We start from the raw sequence: 12715 nt of genomic DNA on the forward strand, positions 1-12715 counted from the left end.
TATACCACAGCTTCTCTATCCATTCGTTTGTTGATGGGCACTTAGGTTGTTTCCAACTCCTTGCTATTGTGAACAAAGCTGCAATAAACATGGGAGGTTTATTTATTCTTTTGGCAGTCTGGGATATATTCAGTGCTGTTTGCCAACACCACAATTCAAAGACATCGATTTTTCTTCAGTTTCCCTTATTCATTGTCCAACTTTCAGATGAATCCAAAGCAACTGAAAAGACCATGGCTTGGATTAGGCACGCCTTAGTCTTTAAATTGGCATCCTTGCTCTTCAGCTTTTCAGAAGGAGCCAGTCCTTGGAAAAAGACATCATGCTTGTAAAGAAGGAGGATCAGCAAAAGAGATAAGACCCTTAACGAAGTGGATTGAGGGTGGCTCAGGATAGGGCAGGGTTTTTCTGGGTCTGACCCTGTGTTACAACAGAACAAACCCAGCCTGGTCCCAGCCCTTTTCACAGTTGCTGTCGTGTGAAAGCCCATTGCTGTAGTCACACCAGCCCATCTTGTTGAGGATCATCCTCTTTTGCTGACCCTCCGCTTCCCAAGCATGAAGCCCTTTCCTGAGGAATGGCCCCTCCTTATGGCATGCCCATGATGTAGCACGTGAGATGAAGTATCACCAACTTGGCTTCTGTGGAACACTCTGCCTGCACTTATTGTTTCTAAGTGATGTCTTGGTTACCTACCTATAGAATACTAAACCACAAAAACTATTCTGTAGTGTGAATGCTTTTTTGGAAGCATTGCTGATGGAGACTTCTATTTTGGTATAGATTTCTGTATGCAGTACTTTCTGTTGTGCCTGCATGGAAAAGCACATAGTTCTGTGGAGTGCTTTAATCTGAATCCACTTCAGAACAGTTTGGTCCCAAGAAAAGTAGGAACTGGAACTCTGTGTCCTCAGGAATGAACTTGGGGGGGGGGGGGTGGAAGAACGAACTTGGACTTTTTACTGAGCTATTTAAGTCTTTTGAAAAAGGAATTGTAGCACTAAGGATAAACCTAAAATACTGTTTTCATTACAAAAATGGTAAGTTTACAGTAAATCAATAAAGATTCCTGTCGGTGTTTTGGTGATTAAAAGGATCACTGTTAGCTTACCAGAAGACTAAATTGCTTATGAGAAGCATTGTGTTCATCTAAAAATGTCTTTTTATTCCAGGCCCGTGTGGTTCTCAAATACAGGCATACTGACGGGAGTCTGTGTATTAAAGTAACAGATGATTTAGTTGTAAGTATACTTTTTTGTTGCATGCCTTCTCATTTCTGAGTTATTCATTTGTTTAACATTATTTACCTCAAACCCGGGCAGATTATCCGTAAGGGTGGTTCTTTTGCATTCCGTTCCACAATCAGGTGTTTTCATTGAAGTAGTTACTTTTTCAGTCTCTCAAAAGCCAACAATTTTAGTCAAATTTAGTCTAATAATTGAGCAAGAGCCCCATGGAGCCCAGCACCGATGTCAGGGAGCAGAAGCTTCTCTCTTGGCTGGTGGAGTTTGAGCACAGGTTGTAGATGTAGTGCTTTCCCCGATTGTTCGTTCTTGTCTCTTCTTCACTCTTCTTCATTCCTTGATTCTCTGCTGTCTCTCTTTTACACACACCACTTTGCTGAAATTGCTTTTGGTGAGGCATCAAAATACCCTTTAATTCTCAAACCCAGTGGTGGCATGTCTTATTTGGACTCCTTCCAGCTTTTGATACAGTAAACCACTGTTTCGTGGAAATGCTACTCTCGCACTCTGGCTCCATTTTATTTTGGGATTCGCTTTCCTGTGTTTCCTTTGTTTCATTCTTTGCTAATTGGTTTTTTGGATTGTTGTTGTTCGGTGCCATCATGTCAACTATGACTCGTAATGACTCAGTGAACATTGGCTCAGACCCTCACCCCATCCTGTGCCATCCTCATCGACCCTGATATGTACTATCACTGTGTCACTCTAGCTTGTTGAAGGTCTTGCTCTCTCTGACTGACCCTATACCTCTCCAAGCACGATGTCTTTTTCCAAGGACTGGTCCCTCCTAACACCCGGAGTATGTGAGACCAGGTTTCACTGTCCTTGCCTCTAAGGAGCACCTGGGTTGAACTTCCTCCAAAGCATCTCTGTTCTTTTGGCAGGCCATGTTGATACTCTTCTCCAACATAATTCAAAGACATTGGTTCCTCTTTTGTCTTTGTTATTGGTTACTACCAACTTTCAAATGCATAGCAAGTAATTGAAAAGACTATGACTAGAATTAGATACACCTTAGTCTTTAAACCGACATTGTTGCTCCTATGCATCTTTGGAGAGCACCTTAATATCACATTTTCCTGTTGCAACATGCCTTTTGATTTCTCAACCCCCAAAAGAGTACTCTTCCCAGGATTTTGTCCTGCGTCATCGTTTCATACCATTTCCTCCCTTGAAGCAATTATTTACATTCATTAACTGCCTGTATTTATGTCTGTATGTAAATTTACAAATGTGTACTTGTGGCTCATGTTTTTCTTTTGAGTCCATTAATGCCCTTGCCTTACATCGCCCTTGCAATAACATGGTCTGATTAGAACGCATCATCACTTCTCCGACGAGCTCTCCGTCTTTGTGAGCTCCGGTGACATAGGCCGAAGAGAGATGTGCTGTTAAACCAGAGTGGTGCCTCCAGAGGTTCGGGTCATCCAGTGCCTCCGGGGGAGAAAGCTGGGCAACTTCCTCCAATCTGATTCACTTATATCTTCCAAAAACCCAATGGAAGATCAGCCATGAATCATTCCAACTCGGCCACAATGAGTTTTTTAATGTGCTGTTGAGTAAGTAGTCAGCAATCTGGGGGCTACATCTGATCTCGTGTTAATGCTTCATACAATACACTTTGCTGATAGGTGCCATTGTACAACCCATTGTGACCTGTCAGCAACAAATCTGAACCCTGTCCTGTCATGTGCCATCCTCAGCCTTTCTGACACACTTGAGCCCATTGCTGCATTCACTGTGTTAATCCATCTCATTGAAAGTCTTCCTCTCTTTCGCTGTCCCTCCACTTCCACCTCAGAGATGTCCCTCTCCAGGCAACGTGCTCAAAAGTATGTGAGAGGAAGCTTTGTCATCTTTGCCTCCAAGAAGCACTCTGGCTACCCCCTCTGCACATCTGTTTGTTATTTTGGCAGTCCATGGGATATTTAGTACTCTTCTTCAGCACCACAGCTCAGAACCATCAGTTGTTCTCTCATCCATTGTTTAAATGCTTTTCAGCAATATTTTGCTAGCCTGTGATAGCAATTATATTCAGTAATTTTCATATTACCTTTCTTGGGAATGACAACAGATATGGACCTGCTCCAGTCAGTTTGCCAAGCAGTTCTCCAAATGGCCTGCCCTAGTCTAGTGAACACATCCCGGGCTGCATCTGTTAGTTGAAATGTGTCAATAGGGCCTTACTTTTTGCCAATACCTTCAGTGCTGCTTGAACTGCTTCCTTTATTACCATTGGCCATTGGTCATGTTATAACCTAAAATGTTTCTGTTTCAGCTAATTGTTTTTGGTTCAGTGATTCTGTATTTCCTCCTTCTTTTGAAGCTTCTTGGATCACTCAAGATTTTGCCCATAGCATATCTTAAGTATTGCAACTCAAGGCTTGAATTTGTTTCTCAGTTCTTTCAGCTTGAGAAATGCTGAATGAGTTTTTCCCCTTTTATTCTTTAATTCCAGATCACTGCACATTCCATTATAAAAGTTTGCTTTGTCTTCTTGAGCTACCTGTTGACAACTTGTGTTCAACCTCTTTTACTTCAGTGTCTCTCTGTTTTGGTTTCTTGGTGCTCTAGTGCAATCTTGGGGTCTTCCAACCAACCCCATTTTTGGTTTTTCTCTGTCTTCATGGGTGAGATCCTTGATGTCATCCCACAGAGTGTCTAGATCGGCTTTGGAGTTACTGGTTTAGGTTCCTTCAACCCTTGTTTCCTATCATGCCTTTTCCACCTTGATGTTCCTCTCTTAATTTTATTATCTCATCATTTGGCTTGACTAGGAATATGCTCCTAATAGTCGTCCCGCTTCCAGTTTACCCTTTAGTCAGTCCCTCCTGTACTGCTGTCATGAGCTCTGGTGCCCTCGACTGCCTACCTAAAGGCACAAGGTTCGAATCCCCCAGCTGCTCTGGAGAGGAAGATGGGCAGGCTCCTCCTGCTGGAAGGTTAGTGGTTCCACTCAATGGCACGTGCTGCTTTCAGTGTTCACTGCCCGACATGGAAACCTTTAGTGCCTGCTCCTTACCCAGAGTGTGAGCTCAGCCCCTCGTCTCTAGTCACTGCCCTTTTTGCTCTGTGTCAGCACTCCTGCAGGAACCCTGCTGTCTCAGCTCAGTGCTCTTGACTTACTTCTTAGGATTGTGGAACTGAACTGCTCCTCAGCCCCAGTGTGCCCAGCCTGCTGCCCCCTCAAACCCCAGCTCAGGGGGACTCCTCCCTCATCCCCAATATGCCCAGCCTACTGCCCCCTCAAACCCCAGCTCAGTGGGACTCCTCCCTCATCCCCGGTGTGCCCAGCCTGCTGCTGTCCTCCCAGGGCCCAGCTCAGGGGGACTCCTCCCTCAGCCCCGGTGTGCCCAGCCTGCTGTCCTCCTCAAACTCCAGCTCGGGACTGCTCCTCCCTCATCTCTGATGTGCCCAGCCTGCTGCTGAGCTCCCAGGGCCCAGCTCAGGGGGACTGCTCTTCTGTCAGCCCCAATGTTCCAAGCATTTCAGAGCATGTGATTTTAAAAATGAAGTTTTGCTTTAACTCTATATAGGCAATCTGTGAGTTACAAGTGCCAAACTTAGATACCCTCTATAGTTATAAGCCAACTCCCCTAAAGCCTACTATATTAAAAATTTGAAATAAGTATGTTGTTGTTAGGTGCTGTCGAGTCAAGTACAACCCATAGTAGTGACCCCATGAACAAAAGATCTGAACTCTGTCCTATACTGTGCCATCCTCACACTTCCTGACACATAAGGGTCATTGCCGCTGTCACTGTATCATCAGACATGTGAAATAGGAATAGTGGTTCAAAATAACAAATGGGGTACCACTTTGAAGTGCTTGTGCTCATTAAAATACAATTATAATATTAAAGATATTTTAGTGTACTGGAAGTGTTAGCATTTTTTTAAATGCATGGAAAGGTACACAGCCTACTACTCTACACCAAGACCAGTGTTTGACTAAAGTGATGTTAGCTATGGACTGGACACCTGTTGTAGTTTGAGTACAAATGAGATTAAAGATCAGTTCATGATCCAAGGATGCCTGTATTCTGTATTTTTGTGTTCAAGGGTCCATTATGGAGCTACATGAAGTCTTATCTCTTAATGATTACTTTGTCTTTCAAGAACCTGATGAATTGGTAGCATAACTGTCAACACAAGAAAGAAGTAAATTGAGGTTAGCTTTATTGAGGTTGGACTGACAAGATTTGAATCCTTACTTCATCATCTCCCTGTGTTTTGACCTTTGGAAAAAAGGAACCTTCTGGGCCTCGGCTTTCTTCTTATAGTAAAGAACGATATTGAAAACAGCAAATACTTAACTTTCTTGGATTATTGTGGGAAGTAAGCAAAATATGTAAAAGCACTAGTATTCGTGCCTGTCAGGTAATTGAATTTTGTAACTAGATTCTCGAGCCATGAGTGCTTCCATCTTGTTTTAAAAATAGAGACAGATACAGAATTGGCTTTAATATAGAACTTTTCTAGCTCCAAACAATGTCTTTTTACCTTTTGTAATGATGGGATATAGTTGCAGAATCATACTAAGGCAATAGTAGAAAGCACTTGAACATAGTTGACTCCTGGGATGAAATCTAAAGGTGAAAAATACTTTTTGTTTTCTTTCTTAAAATTACTGAAAATTAGTTGCAACCTAGACGGGACCACAGCCAAAAAGCCAAGCCACTGCCACCTGCCAGCACCCAGAGCCTGCCCGGGCTATTTTGTGTGCAAGTGGACCACCCCTGCTTTCTCCTGTGGAGTAGTTGGCTGGTTCTGAACTACCAACCTTTGGGTTTCTTAACCGCCACATCACCAGGGCTTCCCTAGAAGGCACCAAAGATGCAGTCAAATCCATTCTCTTAAATATGAAACATAAATTAGCCCCATCAGAAAAATCTGTTTTACAGTGGACTCATTAAAGAGAAGTTATTTCCTTCATGAATTTATTTGATAGTAATTTCTTCAGAAAACTCAGTTTTATACTTCATTTATTGTCACTGAAAGTCATGCAACTGTCAATGACTTTCATTCATAGGATCTCTATGAGTTGTCTACTACTTCACGGCACTTAACAATAACATGTTGCTTTCACCTTTTTTATTTGGTTGTTTTAATAATAATCCCACTTACACAAAACATCTCCTAATCCCATACTGTTGTGCTCCAGGAACCTGAGCTGGCATTAGTTCCAGTGGGAATGTATACACATTCTCTCACAGTACTGAAGTTTGAGTGATGGCAGATTGTTGACTTCTTTACAGTATTGCCACATAAATATAAGAGATAAAAATTAGTGTTTTTAAAGGCTTAGTGTGTTCACATGATTATGTTGAACTTCATAAATTAACCAGCAGTAGGAAGCTTAGTTTCTGTTGTTTAAAATGTATGTGAACCTTGAAGGTGAGCTAAAGAAAAAATGGACCTGTATTTTCAGATATGGAAAAGGGAGTCCAGTTTTCACTTAGTGTTTTGAAGATTCCAGAACAAATGGTTTTCTGAGCAACTAAACGAATCTAAAGTGTCTCTGTAAATAAATTTAAGAGCAAGGAAGAATTTAGGTAGCTGTAGGGTACGTTAGGGAGCTCTGATGGCCTAGTGGCAAGAATCTGTGCTGCAATCCCAAAGGCAGACAGTTCAAGGCCACAAGCTGCTCCATGGGTGAAAGATGGATAGTGTTCTCCTGTGCAGGAAATGAAGATTGCAGAGATTCATCTGATTTAATCTGGGTGTTGACCAACAACTAACAGGGAAGTCTTACAGAGTTTTATTTATTATTGTCAACCATTAGATCTCTACTGTCATGAATAGTAAGTCTATCTTAAACTTTTATGCTTTTGCCATAGACTTCACATCCACTGCAGGAATTTATCCATTATATAACTGGTGGTTTTTGAGAAGGTTCTGATAAAGTTTATTTATTTATTTATCTACAACAATGCTGCTGTTATTGTTGAGGGTTTTCTGAGGCAGTAAATTGCCCATCCTTCTCCTGCAGAGCAGCTTGTGGCTTCTTGCCACTAGAGATTTATACCTACAGCAATAGCACTTAGAATATTCTACTTAAGGAATTTAATTGCTGGAGGTTTGGAAACTTAAGTACAATTTCTTTATGTTCACCATTTGAAAAACAAACAAAAAACGGTAAGAGAGGCTCTGATCATTTTACCTGTGTTTTGTACATTATCATTATTCAGTTTTACATAATTAATGTGTACTTTAAAAATTTTTCAGTGTTTGGTGTATAGAACAGACCAAGCTCAAGATGTAAAGAAGATTGAGAAATTCCACAGTCAGCTAATGCGACTTATGGTCGCCAAGGAATCCCGCAGTGTTGCCATGGAAACAGACTGACTGGTTCAAACAGAAGACTGTCATGTTTAAGAAGTAAATGTCTTGAATTTGAGAAAGTTTTGGGACAGGAAGTACTTCATGTAACTGAACAAGCTATTCAAAAATCCGAGAGATCTTTTTTTTGTACTTTGGTTTTTAACGTTTACTTTAGAGAGCTAGAGAGTGGTTATTTATTTTTGCAAGTTGACAAGATATACATCTAATCTTAGGAACTCTTTGCAGGTTATTTTATGTTGGGCAAAATACAGATTTATTTCTGTGGTAAATTTGTATCACTAATTTGAAAATGAAATATCAGGAGAGGCAAGTTCTCCCTTAAATTTAATCTTTCTTTAAGAGAAAATGAAATGTAAACAGTTTATTAGATTAATATTTCTTGTGGAGCATAAAAATTTATGCTATCGACTTAAAAAAGAAAATAGGGTCACTGGAATTAACTATGCACAATATTGTATCTAATTATATATAGTACTATAATCTCAATTATATCTAAAAGTAATTTTGAATAACAAGGATGCTTTACCGTAAACCTTTCAGATTTAAACTCTATTTTTGAATAGAAGAGATCTGAGTACCATTGTGTGTTGAGAGGTGATTGACTGTGATGCTTTTTGGTGATCAGAACAACTTCAGTTAACTTTTATGGATTAAACCAAATGATGATCTCTAATGGACCGAAATCACCATATTACAGAAATATTTACTACATGTTTCCCATCTGTAGTTTCTCAGAAGGCCAAGGGATGTTTGAGTCCTTGAGTCTTAAATCTCTTGGAACCTCTGAGGTGCACACCTCTGCCCTCGTCTCTCTGTGTGAAGCATGACTGACAAATTAGGGCTCTGAGTACAATATTTGATATTTATCTTTGTAACCTGAATTTTACCTACTAAATATAATCTTCGCATATTGATTCCTCAAACAGGAAATGAAGGGACTACATGAAAATATTTTTTGTTAGGAATTTGTCATGTTGAGTAACATTTCAGTATGGGAAGTTCCATCATCAGTATGAATTTTGCTATGTCTCAAAAGAGATCAGCAAATAAAATACTACATGAACACACAACGTGTTGAAGCTTTTCACTTTTCAAGAATTAATGACTTATTAACTTAAACTTCATCAAAAGTGAGCCTACTGTTACTGGAAAATATTCCTTTTGGGATTTTTCTCCTGAGCTGTATGTTGATAACAAAGTTATTTTCTTAAATAAGGAAACTACAGTTGACCCGTGAACAATGAATGTGGGGTTTAAGGAACACCAGTCCTCCTGAGCAGTTGAAAGTACACATAGAATTTTTTTTTAAATTTTATTATTTTTTGTGTGTGCACCGTCAAATTGGATCTGACTGGTACCAGAGGAGATTGTCCCTCCTTCTCCAGCAGAGCACCTAGTGGATTTGAACTGCATACCTCTGGGATTGCAATGCAGCTTCTTGTGACTAGGCCACCAGAGCGCCCTCGCATAGAACTTTTGTCCCCCCTAAAATGTTACCAATTTAATAACCGAGAACACTTATTTTGTATATGTATTTTATACTGCTTCTACACAGAAGCTCATTTTGATAGGAGATTAAAAGATTTTTTCCAAAAAGAGCAAGATTGTTGAGCCTGCAGCATTATAATAAATTTTCTTTCTTTTTTACGACTGTGCTTAATTTAGATTCCTTTATGTTGGAATGGTAGGAAACAGTGATTTGAGTGACTGGATTTCCCTCCCCCGCCCCCTCAGAAACTGGAGGCCAGAGACATTTCTAAAATGAGGGGTGAATAGAGAGAGATACATATATACACAACTTTTTATCCAATGAAAATAGCAATATCCAATGAATTCTGTATCCAAAGAAAATATCTTTTAAGAATGAAAGCCATTCTTAAATGAAGGAAAATTTATTACCAGTGAATCAAGAAAATTTATTACTAGTATACCTAGTCTAAGTGTTACTTAATAATGTTGTTCAGACAGAAGAGAAACCATTGGGCAAAGGAGGCATCAGGAATGTAGGGAGGACAATTGGAATGGAAATTGTCAGAGTGGAGAATGACTGCTCTGAAATGTATGTCCTGACTGAAGTTAGTGATAACATTGTCTGATGACAGCAGGGGAGGATACAGATAGGGTTCCTAAAAATGCACAGAAGTGGTAAAATACTGAGTCTGTCTCAGCTGAAAGGCCAAAATGATGCCTGTTGTAAAGAAATACAGGGAAAACCTCAAAACTTGAACAACTCCTTAGACATAAAATGAAATTCTAAAAATTCTATCATTCCAAAGGGGAGTGAACAGTTAACTTGGACAAGAGTTCTTCAAATGCATGTGGAGCGTTCGCTAACACCATGTTGGAAATCACAACAAGCTTGTCAAGGCAAGGAAAAGAAATCGGCTGTCAGGGACCTTGCCAGGGTGCTGATGGCATACATAGGCAATGATGTCAGTCTGGAGACTAAGGTGTACCAAATCCAGGCCCTTGTCTTCACAGTATGTTGTCTGTGTAGAATCTCATATACTTTGGGCATGTTATCAGGAGAAACCTGCCCCTGGAAAGACACCATGTTAGGTGGAAGTTCCCTGAGAAAGAAGCCCCTCAGTGAGCTGGACAGATTGGTACAGTGGCTGCAGCAGTGAGCTGGCTGACGTACAGAATGGTGAGGAGAGAGCCGCCAAGAGGGTTCCCTTCTGCTGTACATTGCATCTCTGTGAGTAGGAGCTGGTTCACTAGCACCAAACAGCAACTCGGAATCCAGAACATGCTGCTGGGACTAACAGTTTAGCAGAGTTGCAAGTTACAAGATCCTTAATAAAAATAGATTTTTATTTATATGTAGCAATAAGCAACCATCAACTAAAATGAAAAATTCACATACTATCTATAATAACATCAAAAGATTCAGAAGGGAGACCTTTATACAGAAGACCACAGAACATTGCTGAGAGGGATGCAAGACTGTGAGCAGTAACATACCTAGTTCATCATCAGGTTGGAACTGACTTCTGGCTCGCTGGCCTGGTAGGTTTTCAGAGGCTGTAAGAGATGCGGGAGGAGATTGCCCAGCTTTATCCCATGGAGCCACTGATGGGTTTGAACCAGCAGAGAAGTGCCACCTTTGAGTGAATGGTCCTACAGATTACTGATTACAGTCCCTTCCCTGTAACAGCACTCGCCCTGTGCTGTCCCCGTGCATCCTGTTTCCCTTTGTCCTTTCCTGTTATACCTGGGCAGGTGCTGCCCTTTGTTCATCTGTGGTTGCTGGTCCTGGAGTGCGCCCCCTCGTGTTAGGGAACGCCTCACAGACCTGTCTGCTGTGCGACGAGGGAATGGTTTCCGTTCTGGGTGTGGTGACAAGGGCCATAGTCAAGATTTCCTCAGGTCTATGTTAGACCAGTAAGCCTGGTCTCTTGTATGATTTTGAGTTTCATCTCTCAAAATATCAGGTCCTTGTATTTGCAGTGTCTTTTAGGTGGTCAGCAACGGTAGCCTGTTGGGTGCCATCGAGCACGGCTCACAGCGACCCTGTGAACAGACCTGACACCCACCCATCCTTGCCAGCCCTGATACACCAGTCACCCCATCAGTCCATCTCGTAGCAGTCGACTTCTCTCTAGATGACCTTCCATCCTTCCATGCATAGTATCCTTTTCCAAGGGATTGCCTCTCCTTCCACCAAGTCCAAAAAGTATGAGAGACCAAGATTTGTCAGCCCTGCCTGCAAGGAGCACTCTGGCTGCATCTTCTCCGAGACAGACCTGTTGATTCTTTTTGTGGTCCACAGTGCACTCTTGGCCATCCATTGGACATACATCCAACAACACAACTTTTTCTGTCATCTTTATTCATTGTCCAGCTTTCAGCAAAAGACCATTGTTTGAATCAGGCACATCTTAGTCCTCAAACTGGCAGCACTGCCCTTCATGTTTTGGAGAGGTCCATGACTGAGGACTTGCCCAGTGCTGTCTCCTGATCTCCTGACTACTGCTACCGTGAGTGTTGATTGTGGAGCCAAGCAGGATGGAATCAGTTTTTATCATGATAGTACCCACTGATAAGGGCCTCTCTGATAGCTTTTTTGTTATTTGCCATTGAGTCACCTGCGACTCATAGCAACCCTCTGAACCCTGCCCTATCTTGAGCCAATTTCATTGTCTCTGACACACCTACCTGCATTCTGCCAGTAACTGTGTCAATCCATCTTATCCAGGTCTTCCTCTCCTGCCTTGTCACTCCACCCTCCCAAGCTTGATGTCCCTCTCGACTGGTCTCTCCTGACAACATGTCCAAAGTATGTCAGACAGAACCTCAAAATCTTTGCCTCCAAGTAGTAGCATGTTTTCACCCTCTCTAGGACAGCTGTTTGTTCTCCTAGCAGTCCATGGTATATTCAGTACGCCAGCACCACAGCTTCTTCTTTACAGTTTGGAGACTCAGGTTCACCATGGTCTGTTAATCCTGTCCCTGTGTCCTTGATTTTCTTTCTTTGTTGCAGACAGGGATAATTGGATAGTTGTACCTTAGATAGCTACTTAGAAGATTTTAACCCTTGTCACTACTCCCCAAAGTAGAGTGTGAAATAATGTTCTTTGTAAACTGTTACATCAGTTGATCTTGATGTCCCCTGAGACTGGTCCTGAGCTCCCAAAATCAGGGACTCGTTCCTTGAAAGTTTGGTTATGGTGGGAAGATGTGTCTCATTTTACCCCTTATGTTGTTAGGTGCTGTAGAGTGAACTGTGACTCCTAGTGACCCTGTGCACAACAGATCTGAGCCCTGTCCTGTCCTGTGCCGTCCTCATCATCTCTGATGGGCTTGAGCCCAGTGCTGCAGTCACTGTGTCAGTCTATCTCATGGAGGGTCTTCCTCTCTTTCACTGACGCCCCCACCTTTCCAGTCATTCCTTTCCAAGGAGTAGCCCCTCCTAACAGCATACCCAAGTACATGCATCTGGTTACAGACATGGTACACAAGACTGTCTCTTTTGCCTGACAGTCTGTATCCACTCAGATCAGTTCTGTTAAGACTGGTAATGCCAGGCTATATATGTAGTAGTACTTAATTTTTTTTGTCTCTGTGCACCTTTAGCAGTATGGACAGTTTGGATCCACCAGGAGCTCTGAGGTGAGATATTGGTG

General features: G+C 41.7%; 1 protein-coding gene across 1 annotated transcript in view; it reads left to right on the plus strand.

The window, feature by feature from the left end:
* The window catches only part of LOC102848346 (signal recognition particle 9 kDa protein-like), a 13336-nt gene extending 5744 nt beyond the window's left edge, over positions 1-7592 (plus strand). Inside the window, exons 2-3 of the mRNA XM_006898053.1 lie at positions 1173-1241; positions 7473-7592. Coding sequence (XP_006898115.1) covers positions 1173-1241; positions 7473-7592 — 189 coding nt within the window. The remainder of the gene's footprint in view (positions 1-1172; positions 1242-7472) is intronic.
* The last annotated feature ends 5123 nt before the right edge of the window (positions 7593-12715 follow it).

Source organism: Elephantulus edwardii, unplaced genomic scaffold (genome assembly GCF_000299155.1).
Source record: "Elephantulus edwardii isolate Elephantulus edwardi_28Jun2011 unplaced genomic scaffold, EleEdw1.0 scaffold00218, whole genome shotgun sequence".
NCBI lineage: Eukaryota > Metazoa > Chordata > Mammalia > Macroscelidea > Macroscelididae > Elephantulus > Elephantulus edwardii.